This window comes from Lepus europaeus, chromosome 12 (assembly GCF_033115175.1).
Source record: "Lepus europaeus isolate LE1 chromosome 12, mLepTim1.pri, whole genome shotgun sequence".
In the NCBI taxonomy this organism is placed as follows: Eukaryota; Metazoa; Chordata; class Mammalia; order Lagomorpha; family Leporidae; genus Lepus; species Lepus europaeus.
Genome location: NC_084838.1, coordinates 74,618,372 through 74,640,780, shown reverse-complemented (window position 1 = coordinate 74,640,780; position 22,409 = coordinate 74,618,372). Strand labels below are relative to the sequence as shown.

At 45.9% G+C, this 22,409-nt stretch overlaps 1 protein-coding gene across 1 annotated transcript in view; it reads left to right on the top strand.

The window, feature by feature from the left end:
* The first annotated feature begins 8,966 nt into the window (after window positions 1-8,966).
* DMRT1 (doublesex and mab-3 related transcription factor 1) overlaps window positions 8,967-22,409 on the top strand; it is a 117,200-nt gene continuing 103,757 nt past the window's right edge. Inside the window, exons 1-2 of the mRNA XM_062207061.1 lie at window positions 8,967-9,308; window positions 12,681-12,864. Of these exons, the coding sequence (XP_062063045.1) occupies window positions 8,967-9,308; window positions 12,681-12,864 (526 nt within the window). The remainder of the gene's footprint in view (window positions 9,309-12,680; window positions 12,865-22,409) is intronic.

Genomic DNA, 22,409 nt, shown 5'->3' with positions numbered 1-22,409 from the left:
TATACATTTTAACTTCCAATTCATCTTGAAACTCTTAAATGCAATTTTATTTCAGGATTTGTTTTCACTATTTCCTCTGCTTTTTTTTTTTTTTTCTCTCTAAGATTTAACCTCTGGTTCACTCTTCAGATGTCCACAATGGCTATTGCTGGGCCAGGACAAGGCCAGGAGCCAGGAGCTTCATTGGGATCTCCCATGTGGATGCAGGGGCCCAAGTATTTAGGCCATCATCTGCTGCTTTTTCCAGGTCATTAGCAGGGGGCTGGATCAGAAGTGAAGCAGCCAGGACTCAAAGCAGCACCCATATGGGATACTTGTGGCGGTTTTATTTGTTAAGCCATAGCTCCTGCCCCACACTGTTCCTCTGAATTTCTAAGAGCAGAAGGCACACTCTTGAATTGAAAAATGAATTGGATAAGAAAGTACTTAAATAAATAGATGATAATTTGGGGTGAGCCTTTAACATAAAGCAAGCAATAATCTCTTTAAATGAGCACTTATAATAAGGCATTTGTGAGTTTATAATCTAAAATAGGGGGCCAGCACTGTGGAAAACAGGTAAAGCCACTGCCTGCGCCGCCACTGCTCCCATCCTATATGGGCACTGGTTCAAGACCTGCCTGCTCCACTCCTGATCCAGCTCCCAGCTAATGCACCTGGGAAAGCAGTGGAGGATGGCCCAAGTGCTTGGGCCCCTGCACCCACATGGGAGACCTGGAAGAAGCTCCTGGCTTCGGCCTGGCCCAGCCCCAGCCATTGCAGCTATTTGGAGAGTGAACCAGCAGATGGAAGCTCTCTCTTTCTGTCTCTCTCTCTCTCTCTCTCTCTGTGTGTAACTCTGCCTTTAAATAAATAAATACATCTTTAAAAAAAATCTAAAATAGCAATTTGACATTTGTTGGTCTTCATAATATCAAACACTACTATTATTATTTTCCCCTATCAAATTCAACTTCATAAACATGTCTTAAATCAAATTTCCTTTTGAAGTTTTACAAATTGATTCTACAGGAAAAGTTTAGGATAGTAAACCATTTGTTTGTCTTTAGATGAACAGGAATCTGTGTAATGATATCCTCAAAACAGTTGTTAATACTGAAAAGTCACTACTATTATCTTCAAAATAAATTTCTTTCTCTGGGTTATGTATGTGTTTTATCTGAATCACTTTAATTAGTACCATGTTCAATGCTTTTCTAGACAACAAATTTTTTTTTACATGACAAAACTTGGGGCTTGGGGCCAGTACTGTGGCCCAGAAGGTTAAAGCCCAGCCCTACAGTGCCAGCATCCCATAAGGGTGGCGGTTCTAGTCCCAGCTGTTCCACTTCCAATCCCGATCTCTGCTATGACCAGGGAATGCAGTAAAAGATGGCCCAAGTCCTTGGGCTCCCAGGAAGAAGCTCTGGCTCCTGGCTTCAGATTGGCTGAGCTCCAGATGGATGACCTCTCTCTCTTTCTCTCTGTCTCTACCACTCTCTGTAACTCTGTCTTTCAAATAAATAAAATAAATCTTAAAAAAAAAAAAAAAAAAAAAACTTGGGGCTGGCACTGTGGCATAGTAGGTTAGGCCTCTGCCTGTGGTGCCAGCATCCCAGCCAGGAAGGGTTAAATTCTGGCTGCTCCACTTCTGATCCAGCTTCCTGCTGGTGGCCTGGGAAAGCAGTGGAAGACCCACATGGGAGACCCAGAGGAAACTCCTGACTTCTGGCTTCAGATAAGCCAAGCTCTGGCTATTGCAGCCATTTGGGGAATGAACCAGCGGATGGAGGACCTCTCTCTATTTCTCCCTCTGTGTGTGAGCCTACCTCTCAGAAAAATAAACCTTTTTTTTTTTTTTAAGACACATGTCAAAAGTTTACCATTTTAACTATTTTTACTGAGGAAAAATAATTACACTATTTTCTTTTTTTTTGACAGGTAGAGTTACAGACAGTGAGAGAGAGAGAGAGACAGAAGGGTCTTCCTTCTGTTCTTCACTCTCCCCAAATGGCTGCCATGGCCGGCACTGCGCCGATCATAAAGCCAGGAGCCAGGCGCTTCCTCCTGGTCTCCCACGTGGGTACAGGGCCCAAACACCTGGGCCATCCTCCACTGCCTTCCTGGACCACAGCAGAGAGCTGGACTGGAAGAGGAGCAACTGGGACTAGAACCCGAAGCCCATATGGGATGCCGGCACCGCAGGCAGAGGATTAACCAAGTGAGCCATAGTGCCAGCCTCTACACTATTTTTTTAGAGAGAGTGTAATGGCTGAACATGACTTCATCTTTGCTGGTAACTCACAAGGCTTTGCTCGTGAAAATCGGTCACTGGGCAGTTTTACAAAGGGTGATGCCCCCTGCAGACTGTCTGGCTAACAGACCGTCCAGGCTAACAGGCTGGGCCTCCATGCTTTTACTGCTGTTCTGTCCCTTCCCACCAGCTCCGTCCTTGTGACCCTGTCTATGTGTAGCCCTGGTCTGCCTCCGAGCATGCAGCTCACTTTAGACACTCAGGGTCAGGAGGATGTGCTTTATGGCAGATGTTTGCTAGCTGAGGGCTCTGTCATTTATTTCCAGGTTCCAAGTTGGGCTCCTAATTACCTGGTTGGGAACAAACACTTCACATCAGAAGAACTAGCAAACTGCTCAGACCCTAAAAACTGCTTCCTGTTCCTCTCATCTTCCTTCCAGATACAAAACTCTGATTACAGAATTTTAAAACAATATTAGCTCACACTACGATGGACAGTCCTTATTCTCTCGAAGGCACCTTTGGAATCACTTGACATACATCAATCAGTGCATCATCAAAGTAATTCTCAGGGTACTTCCAATTTCCAGATGAGGAAATGGAGCCCGAAAGTCAGCAATTTGCCCATAGGTCCACAGCTGGTCCAGAGCTGAGACTCTAATGCAGTGGACTCCAAACCCATATTCCTTTCTGTCACCACCTACAGGATTCTGACTGCTGTCTCTGCATGGATACTGGTGGCTCCAAATTAGGCCTCACTGAAACAATTCAGGCACCTTTCTGAACACATAGGTTCAGCCAGCATCCTCCATGTTTAAGTTCCTCCTGCTCTTCTTGTTCTAACTATAGTCAGCATCAGCAACTAAAAACCATCAAGCATTTTCTGCATGCCAGACACCTTAGAAAGCCAAGTGTATTTCAGAAAGTTCACTGGAAATGGAATTTTGAAAACGAGTTCATTTGGTGCAAAAACATTTTGAAATCCAGGCATAATCTTTTCATAATGGGCATTTTCTATAAACTTTTTAAAGACCCATTGTATGTACGTATTTCAAGATGTTTCTGCATCACAATAAATCCATTTTTAAATTCCGTTTTCTGCCAGATTTTGGAAATACCCCATGAGAATGCTGTCCTCATGTAAGGACCAGAGGCTCAAAGACATGAGGTGGCCCGTCCAAACCACACAGTGATGGGCAGAACCAACACGCTCATTCCTCTGATACCTCAAGGACAAAAGCCTCCATCACTCTCTCTCTCTGCCTATGGGGATAGAAGCCAAATTCCTCACTGGTAGGCAAGGTGCCATGCTATCTTTCCACCTTATCTTCTGCTGGGCTCCAGCTCGACTCCTGTGTACCAGACTGGCACGTCTGTGCACCTTCTCCCCCAACCCACAGGCTCACTCCCAGCTTCCACCCATGTTCCCACGACCTAGCAGCTCTTGTTTTCTCCTTTTTGCCTGCTCAAGTCCTGTGCCGCTATAGAGCAGTTCAGTCTTCATCTCAAGCAAGAGCCTCCTCCATGAAACACTCCAGACTTTGCCAGCCTTGCTTCTCCCATGAGCCCAAGCGCCCAGGGCCAATCCCTGGAGTGCCTCTCGCATACTGCTGTGCAGCAGGTCTCACAACTGCATGCTTAACACTCTTGACTCCCATAGTATCACACTTCATATATTATGATCTAGTATCACAATTCATATATTATGATCGGAAACAACGTATGTCATTTTCCCTTGACCCATTGTGCGAAGACATTGGGCGAATGGTATTTCATGAACAAAGTGCACAGTAGACAGAACACATCTTTGATGCCTCCTGATACAGCTACCTCTCCCAAAAGGCACTTCTTCTTTTTTTTTCCTCTTCCAAAAGGCACTTCTAACACATGGAAGAGTATACACAGTAGTACACAAAGGACCTTCAGAGAGTTCGTGGACAAATACATGCTCATACTACACATCTCCCTAGAACCTGCCTTAATGAAAAAAAAAAAAAACTACTCACAGACTTAAAAACATCATCTACACCAAGATAAACCTGTATTTTTTAAAAATTCCACCTCCAGGGACTTTTTGAAGCACCTTTACACATTCCTTACTCTTTCCAATATGAAACGATAATAATGACAACAGACATACTGTGTGACAGATAGTCTTGTGAGTATGTCACGAGTATTTATCTAACTTAGTCTGCCCAACAACCCTTTTTTTTTTCTTTCTATTTTTTTTGACAGGTAGAGTTATAGACAGTGAGAGAGAGACAGAGAGAAAGGTCTTCCTTCTGTTGGTTCACTCCCCAAATGGCTGCCACAGCCGGCTCTGCACTGATCCAAAGCCAGGAGCCAGGTTCTTCTTCCTGGTCTCTCATGCAGGCGCAGGGGCCCAAGCACTTGGGCCATCCTCTACTGCCTTCCTGGGCCACAGCAGAGAGCTGGACCGGAAGAGGAGCAACTGAGACTAGAACTGGCGCCCATATGGGATGCCAGCGCCGCAGGCGGAGGATCAACCAAGTGAGCCACGGCATTGCCCCCCCACCCCCGACAACACTTTGAGGTGGGTGTTATTATTCCGCCTCCTTTCAGAGAAGGATACCGAGTCACAGAGTGGTTAGGTAACTTGCCTGAGGTCACAGAGCTGGGATTTGAAGCTAAGCATTGAGTTAATGCTGTCTGACCAATAAAATCATGCACTTTTTCTTCTAATAGAAAAAGTAAATGTCTAAGTATTTTTAAAAAATCAGGTAACAAACAAAGCAGATGGAGAGCACCATTCACAATCCAATCACTCAGAATTAATAACCTACTCAGGCAGATTCAAGCATACACTAGTTTCTCAAAAATGGAACTGAATTGTACATCAGTACAATTCATCTTTTGTCTTTCAATTCAAAATCTTCCACAGCTTCATTGAGGTATAATCTATGTATCATAAAAATTAGTTTTAATCATACCAATAATTTTTGTAAATTTACAGAGTATTGCAAATATTACTACAATCCCATCTTAGACCATCCCATTACTCCAAAGACCTCTTTAGTACCATTTGCACCCATGCAGTTCCTTCCCTCAGCCCCTGGCACCTGCTGACCTATTCTCTCCATATGGTCATGGATTTATCTGTACTGGATACTTCAAATAAAGGGGATCATAAAATAACAGCTTCTTTTCTTAGCATAATGTTTTTCAAGGTTCATCCATGCTGTAACTTTACTTTAGTCCTTTCAATGGTTGAAAAAAACACTGATTGGATATACTACAGTTCATTCAGCAACTCATGGACATTTTAATTGTGAATGAAAAATGTTGCTATGAATTTTCTTTTTTAAATTTTCATGTACAAATCTTCATGAACATATATTTTCATTTCTCAGGTAAATAACTAGGAATTAAATTGCTGGGTCATATAAAGTAGCGATACAATTTTACATTCCCATTAGCACTATGAAATTCCAGTTAAAATTCTCTAGTTTTATTTCTCTATATCCTAGCCAACATTTGCTATAGTCTACTTTTTCAATTATAGATTTTTTTTTTGTAATTTTATTTTTGACAGGCAGAGTTAAACAGTGAGAGAGACAGAGAGAAAGGTCTTCCTTCCATTGGTTCACCCACCAAGGGCTGGCGCGCTGCGCCCATCCGAAGTCAGGAGCCAGGTGCTTCCTCCAGGTCTCCCATGTGGGTGCAGGGCCCAAGGACTTGGGCCATCCTCCACTGCCTTCCCGGGCCACAGTAGAGAGCTAGACTGGAAGAGGAGCAACTGGGACAGAATCCAGCGTCCCAACCGGGACTAGAACCCGGGGTACCGGTGCTGCAGGCAGAGGATTAGCCTAGTGAGCCGCAGCGCTGGCCCTTTTTCGATTATAGATAACCCTGTGGACAGGAAATCACACCTCATTGTGGTTTGACCAGCAGTTCATTTCCTAATTTACTGATTTTGAGCATATTTCCACATGGTTATTGGTCATTCAGATGTTATCTTTGATGAAAACTTTTGCCCAGTTTTTAATTAAGTAATTCATTTTTTATTATCAGATTATAATAGTTATTTATGTATTCTGGGTTCAGGTCTTTTATCGAATGTGGGTGTCTTCAAAAAGTTCATGGAAAATTCACACAATGAAAACTTTATGCCTGCTTTTCAATTCTTTTCACACCAAAAGAACCATCTTATAATTGCATTTTCCATGAATTTCTTGATGTAGCACACTTTGAATTTTGATGCTGTTTCAATATTTTTCTTTTATCGTTTGTGCTTTTGGGGTCATATTTAAGAAGTTTTTACCAGGGCTGGTGCTGCAGCACAGTGAGTTAAACTTTGGCCTGCAGCGCTGGCACATCCTATATGGGTGCAAGTTGAGAGTCCCAGCTGCTCCGCTTCTGATCCAGCTCCGTGCTAATGCACCTAGGAAAGCAGCAGAGGATGGCCCAAGTCCTTGGGTCCCCGCACCCACAGAGGAGACCCAGATGAAGCTCCTGGGTCCGGGCTTTGCCCTGACCCAGCGCTGGCTGCATTTGAAGAGTGAACCAGCAGATGGAAGATCTCTGCCTCTCCCTAATTCTGCCTTCAAATAATTAAAAATAAAAAATTTAGACCTGTTTTAAAACTGTTTTTCCCCTCACTTACTGGTATTTCTTGGACATATTTCTAAGTCAATAAATGCAGATCTGTATCATTATGTTTATGGCTTTTTTTTTTTTATGGAAGAAAGGAAACAACAGGGCATGGTACTCAAAATACCCAGTATGATGCTGTGCATTCTTGGGTCCTTCCTCTGTCCCTTTTGGAACATCTGTCTGGTACCTCCTCTGTGGGTTGCAACCAAAAACTTTACAGACTATTAGCTTCATGACATTGGTCACACAGGTTCCTAGCACATTTTCCATTGGCTTAATCCCTCCATCAGATTCCAGCAATGTGATGCTTACAAGGAACCCATATTTCCCTGTAATTTGGGATTTGACAGGTGCTTCTTCCTGCATCTACTAAATCTCTAAAGCTACATGGGTCCTTAGAAATGACTGAACTCCAGTTTATGTATTAATGTGTAAGTGTAGAAAAACAAATAGTGGGTAAAAGTAATTGGCATGTGTTTTAAAGGAAGAGTTAAAGAATGGGTATTCCTGAATCAAGCTGTGATTTTATCATTCAAGAGGTTCCAAAATGGGATGGATGGCTGCTTCCTGGCCACTGTTATGACCACTTTACTGGCTTTGTGGCCAGGGCAGGAGGTATTGAAGGGCAGAAACTTCCTTAGGAAATGGCCTGCGAGAAGGGCCTCAGAACTAGAGTGAGGTAGGCAGATTACAGGATTTGAGAGTACAGTGCCCAACGTGCCAGTCTGGTGGAAGAGATGGCTTCTGGACAGCCATTTTGATGAGAAGCCAAGTGGGTGACCATGCTCCTCTGAATAACTGGCACCCTAAGTGTAGGGTGCAGAAACTGGAAGGCAAGTACTAACACTAGCCCCAGGTGGATAACAGCCAATGCAAGGTTAGGGAAGTGGCACTGAGCAAATGGGCATGTTAGGCATCATCAACAGAGATCTCCCAAGCTGGGAGATCTCTGTAAAGATTGAGAAACCAAGAGTTGTTTTAAGACTTGGCCTCAGAGCTTCAACTTCTGTTTTTCAAATGGGAAGCAACCAGCCAATGCAAGGTCCCCTGGAACATTCTGGAAGACTAACGGAGGGACCAGATGGAAGACCTAACGTGAAGGCCTAGCCTTAGGGTGTGTGGGGAAGAACTGTGAAGGGCAGGCTAAGGACAGATTTGCGGCGGGTAAGGACTGGGAGAAGAGCCGGGCAGGGGCCTGGAGTTCAGGGTGGGAACCCCAGGGAAGGCTCTAAGATGACTAAGAGGTTTTTAAAAGGCATAATTTACCTTTAGTGAAAACTGCACCCATCTTTAGTGTAGAGCAAGCTTCGAGAACCGAATAGGAAAGTTAGCTGGAGACGGGAGAGCCAAGGAACCTGGAGGCAGGAATGAAAGATCCGACCTTTAACATTCTGGGTGTACCTGTGCTCCCCATCCCCCCTGCTTTGGGGGGGGGGTCTCATTTGCTGATATAAAGGCGGAGCCGTCTTTGCTCAGGGGTTCAACCTCATACCCAGTCGTAAGCGCTTTCCTACTTGGCCACCGCCAAGAACGTGCTTCACCGTGGGGGGCGAGGGGGGAAGGGAGCTGGAGGACCCCCACGGGGTGGCCCACACCTCCTCCTTGCAGCTTGCTGCTCCAGGCCTGGGGAGCTGAGCTCTTGTAGTGCAGCAGCTGCGAGCTCAGACAGGCCGACCTTGGTACCCAGGGGAGCTGGGGGTGGGGTCACATCATCCCGGGGCCACGATGTACCTTTCCCTGCTTTTGCAGACCTTGCAAGCAACATCCTCAGTGCTTGCAGCTGCCAGTTTGCACTCGGCGGGAGTACAGAGGCTAGAGTTGGGGGGCAGTGGGCGTGGCGGCTCACCCTCTCCCGCCCCACCGTCCCGGGAACGTTCTGAAATGTATCCAAAAGGTCTCCGCCGCGCGCGCGCGCGCCAAAAGTAGAAAGGGCACAACCCCCCACCACTCCCGGCGTTGCGTGTCCCTACCTCGCCACTCGGGCTGCACCTCCGGCTGCGGCGCACACGCCTCCTCCGCCTCCTCCGCGGGAGCCTCGCCGTCGGTTGGGTGCTTCCTTTGCAGCCGTCCCCAGGCGGGAGAGCCGGCCGGAGAGTCTTGTGCTTCTTCCTGGGACACCATGCCCAACGACGACGCCTTCAGCAAGCCCTCTACGCCGTCGGAGGCTCCGCACGCCCCGGGGGCACCGCCGCAGGGCAAGGCTGGAGGCTTCGGCAAGGCGGCCGGAGCACTGCTTGGGACGGCCGGCGGCTCGGGCGCCGGGGGCAGCGGCGGCGGCTCCGGGGCGACTGGCGTGGGCGCCGCGAACAAGAAGTCCCCACGGCTGCCCAAGTGTGCGCGCTGCAGGAATCACGGCTACGCGTCGCCGCTCAAGGGCCACAAGCGCTTCTGCATGTGGCGGGACTGCCAGTGCAAGAAGTGCAACCTGATTGCCGAGAGACAGCGCGTGATGGCCGCGCAGGTGAGTGCTGGCGCCCGGGAACCGGGCTTCAGCCCCGAGCTTTTCGGAGAAAGTCCTCCGGCGTGGCCAGTGCCACGAGGCTCCGGGTTCGGGAGGGACGCGAGTGGCGCGCTCGGGGTCCAGGGCGCTCGGCTGCGCACCGACGCCGAATGCGGACGGCCTGGGACGCGTCTCTGTTCGGCCGGCGTAGACGTAGTCGCGGGGTTCACTCCCCTCGGGAGCCCCTGGGATCCCCGGTCTCGCCCGGCAGCAGAGTTGCGGGTGTTTGTCTGCCGCAGGGGGCCCCACGAACTCCCAACACCACGATAGAAGCGGAGACTTGCAGGGTTCGCTCCGCTGGTGGTGGTGGTGGGGGATGTCACGATCTCTTAAACCGCCCCCCAGTGAAGTCGGGGATTGCGCCTTGCTGTAGGGTTCCCAGGCTATGCGACCCCTCCCAGCACATTCGCAGGGTTCACCTAGCTGGTGGTGAAGGTGGGGGCTCACCACCTAGGAACCCCGCCTTTGAGCGCGGTTGTGGGGTTCCCTGGAATTTTTAACTCTGCCCCCCATAGGGTTGCGGGGTTCAACACTTTGCTCGACGGTACCAGGCACCCCTGACTCCCCAGCTCCGGACAGTCTGGGATTCCAAATGCCGCCGGCTAACAGAGCTTCGGGGTTTGCAGCTGAAGGAGGGGGCCCCCCTGCCCCCGTCTCCGACCCGGTTCTCCGAGCGGAAGGTTGCGAAGTTCGCCCCCCGCCCCCTCCGGGGCTCGTGGGGCTCCCCTGCGGCGCCGCTCGGCTGAGGGCCCTGGGGGAGGGGCCGCCGCGCGGGGGCCTCCGTTAGGCCGGCGGGGGGTAGGGCGCGAGGCTGCGCGCGCCGCGGCTCCCGGGCTCGGGCGTCGGAAGCCGGTCTGTTCTGGAACAGTCCGCGACGTGGACGCCGGCGCGGCGTGGTCGGCGGGGCGCTGCGCCGCCGGAGGACGCGGGCTGGGCGTCACAGCCATTTTGAGCTCGCTGGAAATGTTATTAACGTGTAAAGATGTTTGGCCTCCCCCCACCTCTGGTTATTCCAGTGCAGGTTCCTTTGCGTATTTTGTAAAACTTAGAATGGGAGAGAGAGCGGCGCGCGGCGGAAGTGCGCGCGTACAGTTTTGTCGGCCGTTCGTACTTTTTGTTTTAACACCTCAGCGACAGGAGTTCACGTCCTTGGCGTTCGAAAGGGGTTTCTCGACGACAATAAAACGTTCGTTCTTTCCACCTACAAGAGGTTTCGTGTTTTTAACCCAAGTTATTTGACGTGAACAGACACGGGAGAAACGCTTGCTAACGGTGTGCTGCGTTGGATAAGGAACGCGTTAGGCATCTTCCGTTGTGAAGGACGGCGAACGCTTAGTGTGTACGCCGGCGTTTAGAAACGAGCCTAAAATTCTGTGTTGGCCTCAGGTATTGCGAGTGTAAGTTAAGAAAATGGTGGTTTTTTCCTCAGTTGACGCCTGGGTTTTCATTTTAATGTGGAGTGGGGGGCGGGGAGAATACACTGACTTTATGAAGCGTTCAAATGGTTGGCCAAGAACTTGAAAAAATTACGGACTATCAGGTAGAAAAATAGTCTCAGCATTTGGTTGTGGGCTTAAATATTTAGTGTGGAGAGTAGACTTGGAGGGAATTTCCCTCAAAATGTAATACTAGTTATTTAAGTAGGGGCATTAAATATAGAGTAACCTCTGTTAATAGGGCAATTTTAAGGATGTTGTATGTTAAAATCAAAAGCAACTCCAGGTTACTCGTGCAGTGTGAAACTTCAGTATTTTCCGTTCCAGAACGCTTTTACTGTGCTAGATGAATCCTTAAAAGCTCATAAAATGGTTACTGTTTGGTCAACCTGAACTAATTTGAAATTAAAAAAAAAATTGAGATTGATCTTGGGCAGGAATGTGTGATTCTAAAGCAACTGCGTTTTTAATCAATTGCTTCCCCCTTCCCAAATTAAATAACATTTCCTAAGAAGCCTGGAGAGAAAATCTTACAAAGGTGTCCTTAGTTCATGGAATAAACTATATGTTATGAATTTCTAAAAAACAAGGCATAAATATCCATTAATATACTAAAGAGACTTGCAGGGCTTTTTAAAAATTTGTTTCTGCCAAAGCCATTGATAGGATAAGTCTGTTGACCAGTTTAAAATCCAAGATTTGCGTTTAATTTAGTTTTAATTGATTTTTTTGAAGTTCATTTTTCTAAATTGAAGACTCTGGTGATGAGTAAAAGTTACTTCCAAATTAGTTGGTTTTCTAAGTCTGAGCTGCCATTGTCCTTAAACAATATGTAAACATGGTTCTGTTTCTGATTCTCCCTTTTCGGCATGTATTTGGGGCTCTGAGGTTCAGGTGCATCACTTTCTCATGTCACCATCAAAAGTCAGTTTCAACAAAAAGCCTCTTTTTGTTACATGGAGTAATAAGCAAGGCCGCAATTTATTTTCTTGAAAGTTTTTGCAACCTTTAACAATGTTATTTAAAGAAGATAAGGAGAAGAGGGACCAGGCAGAGTGTCTTAGGCTGGGTCAGGCTGCCTCACCTGGCTCCCTTCCCTCCTGCTTAGAGCACTGTTGCCTGCTGCTCCCTTTCTGCTGCCCCAGCGCCCCCGTCCCCACCCCGACCCCACCCCATCCCCTTCTGGGAAAAGGGACTCTGTGCAGGTTCCTCAGCAGCCCTTGCTTTTCCAGCACACCTTGTTCCAGAGTCTTCCAGTTTGTTCTGCCCTTTCAGCTTTGCTGTCCCGAGTCCTACTCATGCAGTTTTTCAAGGCTGGTTTCAAATGCCGTGTCAGGCTGATTCCTACATTTTAAAGATGGTTCCTGTCCCTGAATGTCTTCTGTAGGATTGGTGTATAGCTATCCTCAGCCTTTAGCACATGTTGTCTTGAGTTGCATGCTTGCTTGTCTCCTGTTGTCTTAATTTAAACAGTGAGTGACTTGGCATCTAATCTCAACTCTGGTCTGTGTTCATAGCATATGATGGCATTTTACATGTCTGTGGACCGCAGCTGAGAGGGAGCCATTCTCCTTCCTTCCTAGTCTGAGTGCCTCTGACTTCTGGTTGATCTCAGTGTGACTGACTTCAGTGTTTCCTGATCTCTCCACCTCCCCCACTGTTATTTCCTGATGATCTGAACACATTTCTTTAACATTTGTGGAGCACCTGCTGTGGGCCAGATCCCCTGGGCTCTCAGCCATTTCTCAGCTTTGGCTACACTAGAGGACTTCAGACCTCACCTTCTGGGACCTGGTGAATTGGGTCCCAGCGTGGGTGGGGGCTTGAGTGGGCTTTGGTAAAGCTGTACAGGTGATTCTTGCCTGCTGAGGGGTGACGCATTGTCCTGCACTTCCAGGTGGCCCTGAGAAGGCAGCAGGCCCAGGAGGAGGAACTGGGCATCAGCCACCCGATCCCGCTGCCCAGTGCTGCCGAGCTGCTTGTGAAGAGAGAGAACAGCGGCAGCAACCCGTGCCTCATGACTGAGAGCAGCAGCTCCTCGCAGCCTCCGCCGGCCAGCACCTCCAACACTGCAGCCTCAGGTACGGGGATGGGGAGGAGGCGTGGGGCTCATTGGAGGACACTGGCTGCAGTGCAGCCTCGGGACCCCCCACGCCCCCGAGCCTGGAAGAACATTGAGAGCTTGGGAGTGTCCCGAGTCCCACCTCTGCTGCTCTGCTTTACTTTGCTCCTGGCTCCCAGACCATTGTCAGAATCCCTGTGTGTCAGAGAGCACTGAGGTGGTTCACGTGTCTTGGTCTACCTGGCTCTGCTCTGGCCATCTGAGTGGAGGCTGAAGGTCCTCGTCACCTAGAATACAAAGTCAGTTTTGGGTTTTTTTCAAAGGTTTATTTTATTTGGAAGGCAGAGTTACAGAGAGACGGAGATCTTTGATCTGCTGGTTCACTAAGCCAAGAGCCAGGACTCCCCAAGTGGCTGCAATGGCCAAAGCCAGGAGCCAGGAACTTCCTCCAGGTATCCCACATGGGTGCAGGGGCCCAAGGACTTGGGCCATTCTCTACAACTTTCCCAGGCACATTAGCAGGAAGCTGGAAGGGAAGTGGAACAGCCGAGACTCCAACTGGTGCCCATATAAGATGCTGGTGTTGCAGGTGGAGGCCTAACCTGTGATGTCACAGCTGCGGCCCCTGAAGTCTGGTTCTCTAGCAGGGAGGATGTGCCGGGGGAAGGTGTCCGAACAGGGCAAATCCTAGGTGTTGATGGGCGTAACCTCTGAGCAGTGACCCGGGAAGGCCTACCACATTGGCTTAAATTCACTGCATCTGCCGACCAGCCGCTGTTCCTGGGGCTGTGTGTGCCCTCATTCATCTTGCTTCATTCTCAGAGAGGGTCCCTAAACAAGAAGGAGGTCTCAGCCCCCAACACCAGTGAAGAGTGAGGTGAGGAAGTTGTGGGAGAGGCCACATTGAGTGAGCTAGAGAGTACCTGAATCCAAAGCTCAATGAGTGCATAGCTTGGGTCTTCACATGATCCCCACAGCCACCCTGGAGGGCTGCCCTTGACCCTTATGGGATCTTCTAGTGACATGCAGTCGTTTAAGTTACATTGACTGCAGTGGAATAAAATAGCAGCCTTTCATTCCTCTATTGCACCAGGCACACATCAAGTGCTCAGTAGGCACTTATGGCTGAGGGTTGCCATATTGGATTGTGTATCTCCATCTCAGTGTTTGAAGGCACTGGTGTAAAATGCAGGAACTCTAAGAATTCTGCCAAAGGTCTGTGCAGTCCTGTTGTTTCTGGCAATTAAAAATAGTAGTCCCAGCTTCCCTTTGGGGGATGTGTGCTAAGACCCCCGTGAATTCCTGAAACCATGGATGGTACTGAACCCTTGATGTCCACACACAGCTGATGATGGTTTGGTTGCTAATTTAGGCATAGTAAGAGATTAACAGCAGTAACTAATCGTAAAATAGAAAAAAGCAATATATGTGTAATAAAAGTTATTTTAAACTTATGAATGGTTTATTTCTGGAATTTTCCATATAGTATTTATGTACTACTGTTGACTGAGCACAGCTGACTATAACCGTGGGTAACTGAAATGGTGGTAAGTGAAGCCATGGGTAATATGGGCACCACTGTCTACATGTTGAGAGTCATAGGAGGTCTTGAGAGCCTGCTCAGGCTCGGTGAAACCCAGGCTTGGCGAAGGCAACCCTAGCTGAGCTTTCATGAGTTGCTGACTTGTATGTCACTAAGCATCTGTACAGCACCCAACAAGGCACTAAAGCTCCTTGGATCTTTTGTTCCCTCTTGTCAAACATGAAAGGGCTCTTGTGAGCCTTGGCCATTCCAAAGAAAAACAAGGTAAGCAAATGCCAAAGTCCCCAGGTAGGTGTGTGTGCACGGCTGTCTCTGCATGTCGAGCTGTGGGTTTTGTCGTTTACAAAGAATTAGGTACTCTTCTTGTTTGTTTTTGAATTGGTTGTTCATAGTGTGTGTTCCTGTTATGGTTTCCAGACTTTGCTTTTTGTAGTAAGAAAAGAATATTTCAAAAGGTGTTTTGCAGGCTTTAAGACAAAGTGGTTATGGGATCACAAGCCATCTGGTGGGTTTAGCTGTCAGCCTGAGATGAGAATGGGGGCTGGTCTCATGAGTAAAGGGGTTTTCAGTGCTAGACTTTACATAGTGGAAGGCTCCTGCCATTCTCCCTCAGCACAACAGTCTGCAGCCACCAGTTTTGAGGGGCAGACATTCATGATGGATCAGCATCAATGCTGGGCGTTTTGTAGGTCAGCAGAGCTGGACTCTGGGTGTTGTCTGATGTCCTGCAGTCCACATCACAGGGAGGGACATGGTGTGATTGTACATTCTCTATGATGCCAGACGTACAGAGAGAGATCTCAGGTGGCAAAGAGGTACTTGCTGGGTAGTTGAGTGTTGGTAAAAGGGAGAGAGTCACACAAAGAAGTTGCAGAGGAGTGAGGTGGAGGGTTCAGGGTCAAGGAGGATGTAGCCAGATTCCCTTTCCGTGCCTCTGGAGCTGATAGACTGTGGAGTCACTCTGGAATCTTGAACAAAAAAGGGAAGAGAAATGTGGAAGCCAGAAGTGCGTTGTGCTAGTGTGCTTGGCTACAGGTGGAGTAGCATTGCCCTGGAGGACTTGCCTTCCAAAGGGAGATGGCCCTTGCTGGCCAGCTCACCTGTGTAGGGCAGGAGCCACAGATTGTCAACATTCATAGGGTGCCCCCCTGACCAGAGTTGGGATGTGAGCCGGAAGAACTAACTGTGTAGAGGGGGCGGGGAGAGTGGGGGAGAACAGAGTCCTGATGCTTGTGTGGAGCAAATGGAGCCTAACTTAGATGGCTGCAACTAACACTTCCATAACTTATACTTTACAGAGTTTGGATTTATTTAAAATAACATTGAGTTTATGCAGGTACTTGGCAGATGTTTATAACAGAGTGCACAGTGGTGTTAATGAAAGATAACTGTTCTTCCAATCCGAACCTGCAGTTCTTTTTGTCATCCAGGATTACTGACTGTATGTAGAGACTGACCTATTTATCCTTTTCATGTATAGCTAGATATGTGTGTGAATATATGTATGTATAATTATGTATTTAACATAAAAGGACTGTGTTGTTCTTGCTTGTGTGTAATTAGCATTCTTTTCACCTGTTACAGCTTGGAATTTTCAGTGGCCTAGAATTCCATCCCGTACAGGTAGAGGGCGGGATTTTAAATTATTTAGAGACCAAAGTTGTAGTTGTCATGGAATAATAAAACCCAGCAATCTGGCTTACCTGGGAGCAAGTTGCTAGCCTTTCTACTGCTTGATGTCTGTTTGTTTCAAGGCCAGCAACTCGGTGAGATTTAGGAGGTTTTTATGTCCTTGAAGCTTCTTAATTATCTCCTTTTGTCTCCTGAAAGTGCCAAAAGTCAGAGTGAGAAGTGTTCAGGAAATACTGCTGAGATTCTGGCTGAATTCTAAGCATACTATAAAGGAGCTTGGCCTCACCGAACTGTTGCTGTGCTACTGGTGAACTCACCCCTTTGAGTAGAATACTGTGTGTTAGAGGAAACTTGCAGGGACCCCAGGTATGGTGCAGGGAGGTAAGCCACCACCTGTGACCCCAGCGTCACATATTGGAGTGCCCCAGTGTCAGATATTGAGTCCTGGGTTCAAGACCCATCAGCTCCCTGCTAATGTGCTGGGAAAGTAGCAGCGGAGAATGGCCCACATGTTTGGGCCACTGCCTCTCATGTGGAGATGCTGATGGAGTTCCTGACTTGTGATTTCATCCTGGGGTCAGCCCTGGTGGCCACTTGGGGAGTGAACAAGTAGAAGACCTTTTTCTATCTCTCTATGTCCTTCTTTCTCTCTCCCTCCTTTCAAATAAATATAATAAAATATACTTAAATAAAGTCTACAGTTGTTAGCCAGTTGTTGGCTAAGATTGATTTGAAGATTAACTAGGTAGTCCTTGAACAGAGGGTATAAAAGAGTCGTATTGATTTTATCTTTGTGGAAGGAAATAGCCTTTAAAAAAAAAAAGATTATTTAATTTGAAAGAGTTATACAGAGAAGGAGAGGCAGAGAGAGAGAGAGGTCTTCCATCCATTGGTTCACTCCCCAATTGGCCACAACAGCTAGAGCTGCACTGATCCAAAGCCAGGAGCCAGGAGCCAGGAGCTTCTTCTGGGTCTCCTACACGGGTGCAGGGGCCCAAGGACTTGGGCCATCTCCCACTCCTTTCCCAGGCCATACCAGAGAGCTGGATTGGAGGTGGAGAATCCGAGACTCGAACTAGTGCCCACCCATATGGGATGCTGGCACCGCAGGTGGCAGCTTTACCTGCTATACTGTAGTGCTGGCCCCAAATAGCCTTTTTTTTTTAATCAGGTTTCTATTGTTAAGGTATTACCTTATTTGCAAGCCACATTTAATAGAAACAACCACATTTTTCAGTCTTGTCTGATGGAATGGCCACATGTGTGGCTTTATGTTAGCCCCAATCTACCATCTCACATAGGCCATGTCTTCAGAGATATTATTTTTCTCCAAAGATACCTTTTATTTACTGAGTACAAATTTCATAAATACAACTTTAGGAATATAGTGCTTCTTCTCACTGGCACTCTCATCCCACCTCCTCCTCCTTCTCCCATTCCCAGTCTCATTGTCCATTAAGAAAAAAAAAAAAAAAAAAAAACCCGTTCCTCGACAGTCAAGACAAGTGCTGTTCAAGTCATTGCTTCTCAAAGTATCAATTTCACTTCTATAGATTGCTTTTTAGGTGCTCCATTAGTTATCACAGATCATGGAGAACATATTTCACTAAGTATAATGTTTTCCACATTCATCCATTTTGTTGCAAATCACTGGATTACATTTTTTTTTACCACTGTGTGGTATTCCATAGAGTACATATCCCATAATTTCTTCATCCAGTCTTCAGTTGATGGGCAGATATTTAGTTTGAGTCCTGCTTTTCCTATCCTGCTAACAGGATCGTATGTTGCAGGCATACTGTTGGCTAGCAAACAGTCTCTTCCCACCTGTTTTGGGGGCACATAGGGAAAAAAAGATGAGCATTTTGGGGCTACAAATGACAATGAATTAATAGCAACTTTAGAATTTTGCCCATAGTTTCATTTAAAAAAATTTAGTGTGGTATCTACTTTTTTATTTCCAGAATTATCAGCTGACTTAAAAAAATCCTAGATATTATTATGTTATTTCTCTTTGTAAATTTGGGCTCTACTTGGCTTTATTTTATATTCTCCTTTTGCTTCAGCGTCTTGCACACCCACAGCCTGTACTCACTCTGAGGTCTACGCAGCTCTTGGCCTCTGCCTTCTGTACAGAAATTGTCAGATGAAGGGCTGCATTGTAGACAGTGCCCTTCTGCATGTGTGTCCTTTGTGAGGACCTGAATGTTATCTCTTCTGGGGCCCTCCCTTCTGGAGCACTCTGGACTTCCATACTCACATCCACCTCCCCCAGAGAAGCCACCTCCTACAGTCTTGTCCCCTTTCGTCGCCGCCACCAACACCTCCAGCCTCTCCTGTGGTCTGCGGCCCCGGTTTATATCTCTTCCCCTGCTGGAAGGGTCCACTGGGTTTGTATGTAAAACTGGGGGTGGAGGGCTTCCTCCTCTTCTCTTTTTCAGCAGGATTCCCACTTTCAGAACATACAGTGAGAGAGAGCCTATGACAGCAGGGCAACATATTTCCTTTTTTGTCTTAAGTGCCTAGACACTGTACAGACATGAAATGTGGTGATTTGGAAACAGAACATTGTCTCCATGTAGTTTTTATTTAATGTTTGTTTTCATCTGCTTGAAAGGCAGAGTGACATGGAGAGAGAGGGCCAGAGAGATCATCTGTCTCCTGATTTACTCCCCAGATCCCAGCAACACTGGCTGGACCAGGGTGAAGCCAGGAGCCTGGAACTCCATCCAGATCTCCCATGTGGGTGACAGGGGCCCAAGCTCTTGAGCCATCATCTGGCGTCTACCAGGATGCGTTAGCAGGAAGCAGGATTGGAAGTGGAGTAACAAGGACTCAAAACAAGGTCCTCAGATATGAAATGCAGGCTTCCCAAGCCATGGCTTAACCTGCTACATGTACCACAACACACACCACCCCACCCTCTATATAGTTTTTACCAATAAGAGACAGACTGATGAATTAACAGTTGAAGTTATTCAATCATTTCATTTTTTTAGAGTGGGTTTAGGTTCACAGCAAAATTGAGAAGAAGATACAGAGATTTTCATAGCTTCCCCCATTATACACACCCGTGCCAAAGTGGTACCTGTGCTGCCACCGCTGAGCCAGCCTGCACTGCCACATCTTCACCACCTGGAGGCCCCAGTTTCCTAGGGTCCATTCTAGTTTTACATATTCTATAGGCATCAACAGAGGGTGCAAGTCTTGGAGAAAGTTCCTGGAAGATGGATTCAAGAGAGAAATATATTTTGTGCAAAAAATTTTGAAGTCTATGCAGGTGTTTCATAATGCCATTTTTTGTAAGATTTTTGAAGCCCTCTCATCTGTATGAGTTTCAAATTTTTTGCATCATGATAAACTCACCAAAATCTTGCTAAATGGCTTATCTCCACCATTGTAGCATCATATAGTGTGATTCTATTAAAAATCCTCTACAGGTTTACTTAACCTTAGCAGAACATCTCAGTTTTTATTTTTGCAGTCTTCCAACATTATAAAGAAGAAAACCATTCAGATGAACTGTAAGGAGGTTTTACAAAGTGGATTGGGAATTCATTTTTGAAGGATCCTGTCTGTTTAACATGAGAGGAGCTAAAATCAAATGGACAGATTTGATTTTACAGATTTCTCAGTTGCAAATGTTAGAATAAAAAGCAATTGTAGGTTTCAAAAAAGCCTTCACGGAGCTGTGACATAGTAGGTTAAACCTTTGCCTGCAGCACTGACATCCCATTTAGGCACTGGTTCAAGTCCTGGCAGCTCCACTTCTGATCTAGCTCTGTGCTAGAGAACTATGCAAAGCAAGCATTCCAAGCAGTGGCCTACCCCTCTGTGCCATCATGCCCATCCCTATAGTTTTATAACATGACTTCAAATTTAACATATCTATTCACTCATCAAGTATAAAGCCTGGTACTGTTCCATGCACAGATAAATAAAACGATGAACAAAATGCAATTCCTGCTCTTGAGATTTCATTTTCACAGGGGAGACACAAATATAAACCTACTGAATACTTTTACTTTTTACTGAGGCAATTATAAAACTAATTTGTGACAAGACAGGGAACAGGAGAGGGAGGAGGAAGAGGGGTGGGAGAGTGGGTGGCCTGGGAAAGCAGTGGAAGATGGCTCCAGTGCTTGGGCCCCTGCACCCATGTAGGAGACCCAGAGGAGACTCCTGGCTCCTGGCTTCAGATTGGGCCAGCTCCAGCCTTTGTGGCCATTTAGGGAGTGAACCAGTGGGATGGCAGACCTTTCTCTGTGTCTAACTCTGCCTCTCAAATAAATAAATAAATAAATAAAGCCTTCACATAAAAGCATTCTCAAGTTTTACTTTCAGTGTCAAAAGAAATTTCCAAAACATGCAACATAACTGCTTAAATTGAAGCAACAGTTGAAGGCTCCAATAAGAGAAAACACTTAAAAATTATACTGGTAGTTTTGATAATCTGTCATTTTAAAGAATGCCCCAATCTGTTTTGTTTATTTCAAGGGCCTGCTTACATGTCAGATATAACAGTTTAATTGGCCTGCTGGAAATTGTTTATGTATAGTGTTATAGGAAAATCAGATAACATCCAGCATCACAAAAGTTAAAATATAGGCCTCAGAATCACACATTTTTTAATTTTCAAATGTTTTTATTTTTTACTTTTAAAAATTTTTTATTTGCATATATTTTATAAATGCAACATTAGGAGCATAGTAATTTTTCCCATTGTACTTGCCCTCCCACCCACTCTCCCACCCCTCTTCCTCTTCCTTCTCCTGTTCTCTGTCTTGTCACAAATTAGTGATTTCTCTGTCTTGTCACAAATCACCTAAGTAAAAAGTAAAAGTATTCAGTAGGTTTACATTTGTGTCTCCCCTGTGAAAATGGAATCTCAAGAGCAGAAATTGCATTTTGTTCATCGTTTTATTTATCTGTGCATGAAATAGTACTAGGCTTTATACTTGACGAGTGAATAGATATGTTAAATTTGAAGTCATGTTATAAAACTATAGGGATGGGCATGGTGGCACAGGGGGTTAGGCCACTGCTTGGAATGCTTGCTTTGCATATCAGAGCAGTTCCTGTCCTGAGTGCTCCGCTTCCTATCCAGCTTCCTGCTAATGTGAACCCTGGGAGGCGGTAGCTGATGGTTCGTGTATTTAAAATGAAATTTGGGGCTCCTTGCTTCTGCCTGGTCCAGCCCTGGCTGTTTGCTGGCATTTGGGTAATTTACTTGCAGGTGGAAAACCCATTTCTGTTTATCTGTCTCTGCCTCTGTGTCTGTCTGTCTCTCTCTCTCTATTTCTCTTTCTCTCTCTATTGCTCTGCCTTTCAAGTAGGTGAAAATAAACATTGGGAAAAAAAAAAAAAAAACAGAAACACTATGTGATCACCAGCCCACCTACAGCAATCAGAGAGTAAAAGCATTGATGTTCAATGCACATTTTTGTTTTATATTTTTAAAATGTACCTGAAAATTTAAAGATTAAAAATTCAGTTCTAATTTCTTAACAGTTTATGGTGTAATTCATATAGCTTATAATTAATTCATCTATTTAAGAATTTTATTAAGAATTCTAATTCAGTGTTTCTTAGAAAATTTATAAGGATGTACAGTAAACAGCCGAACCTAATCTTGGAACATTTTTGTCTCTTCCTGAAAGAAATCTTGTACCCCTCAGTGGTCACTTCCCGTCTACTCCCCAACTCTAGGCAATAATATATTTTCCCTCTGCAGATGTGCCTGTTCTGAGCTTTTCAGATCAAGGCAGTGGTACCATGTGTGATCTTCTGTGTCTGCCTTTCACTTAGCTTGATGTTTGCAAGGTTTATCTATGTTGTAGTATGCATTTTATATCATTATTTTTTTATTTGTGAGTAATATTCCATTTTATGGATATACCACATTTTGTCTTTCTATTCTTCAGCTGATGGACATCAGGATAGCATGTACTTTGTAGCTATGGTGCGTAATGCCACTGCTAACATTTGTGCACCAAGTCTTTTAAAGATACAGCTTTGATTCTCTTGCGTGTATACCAAGAAGTGGAATTGCAGAGTCTTCCAGTGATTCTGCACTTAACCTCTTGAGGACTTGTCAGATTTACCCCTGGCAGGGTATGATGGTTCAAGAAAAATCAAATCTAAGGGTTTTTTTTGTTTTTGTTTTTGTTTTTGTTTTTTAATTAAAAGGTAAATGCTGCCATCCAGGCAAAGTCACGAATAGTTAAAACCCCCTGAGAAGCTCTTTGGTGAGAAGTTTAGATCACGAAGGATTTGCATTATCATCATTAGATACGTTAATATTCAGTTTTAAACTTTTTTTCTCTTTCCTCACAATCATGTACAGTTTGTAGTGAACAAGACAGTGTCCGAGGAAGTAGAGCAGCTCA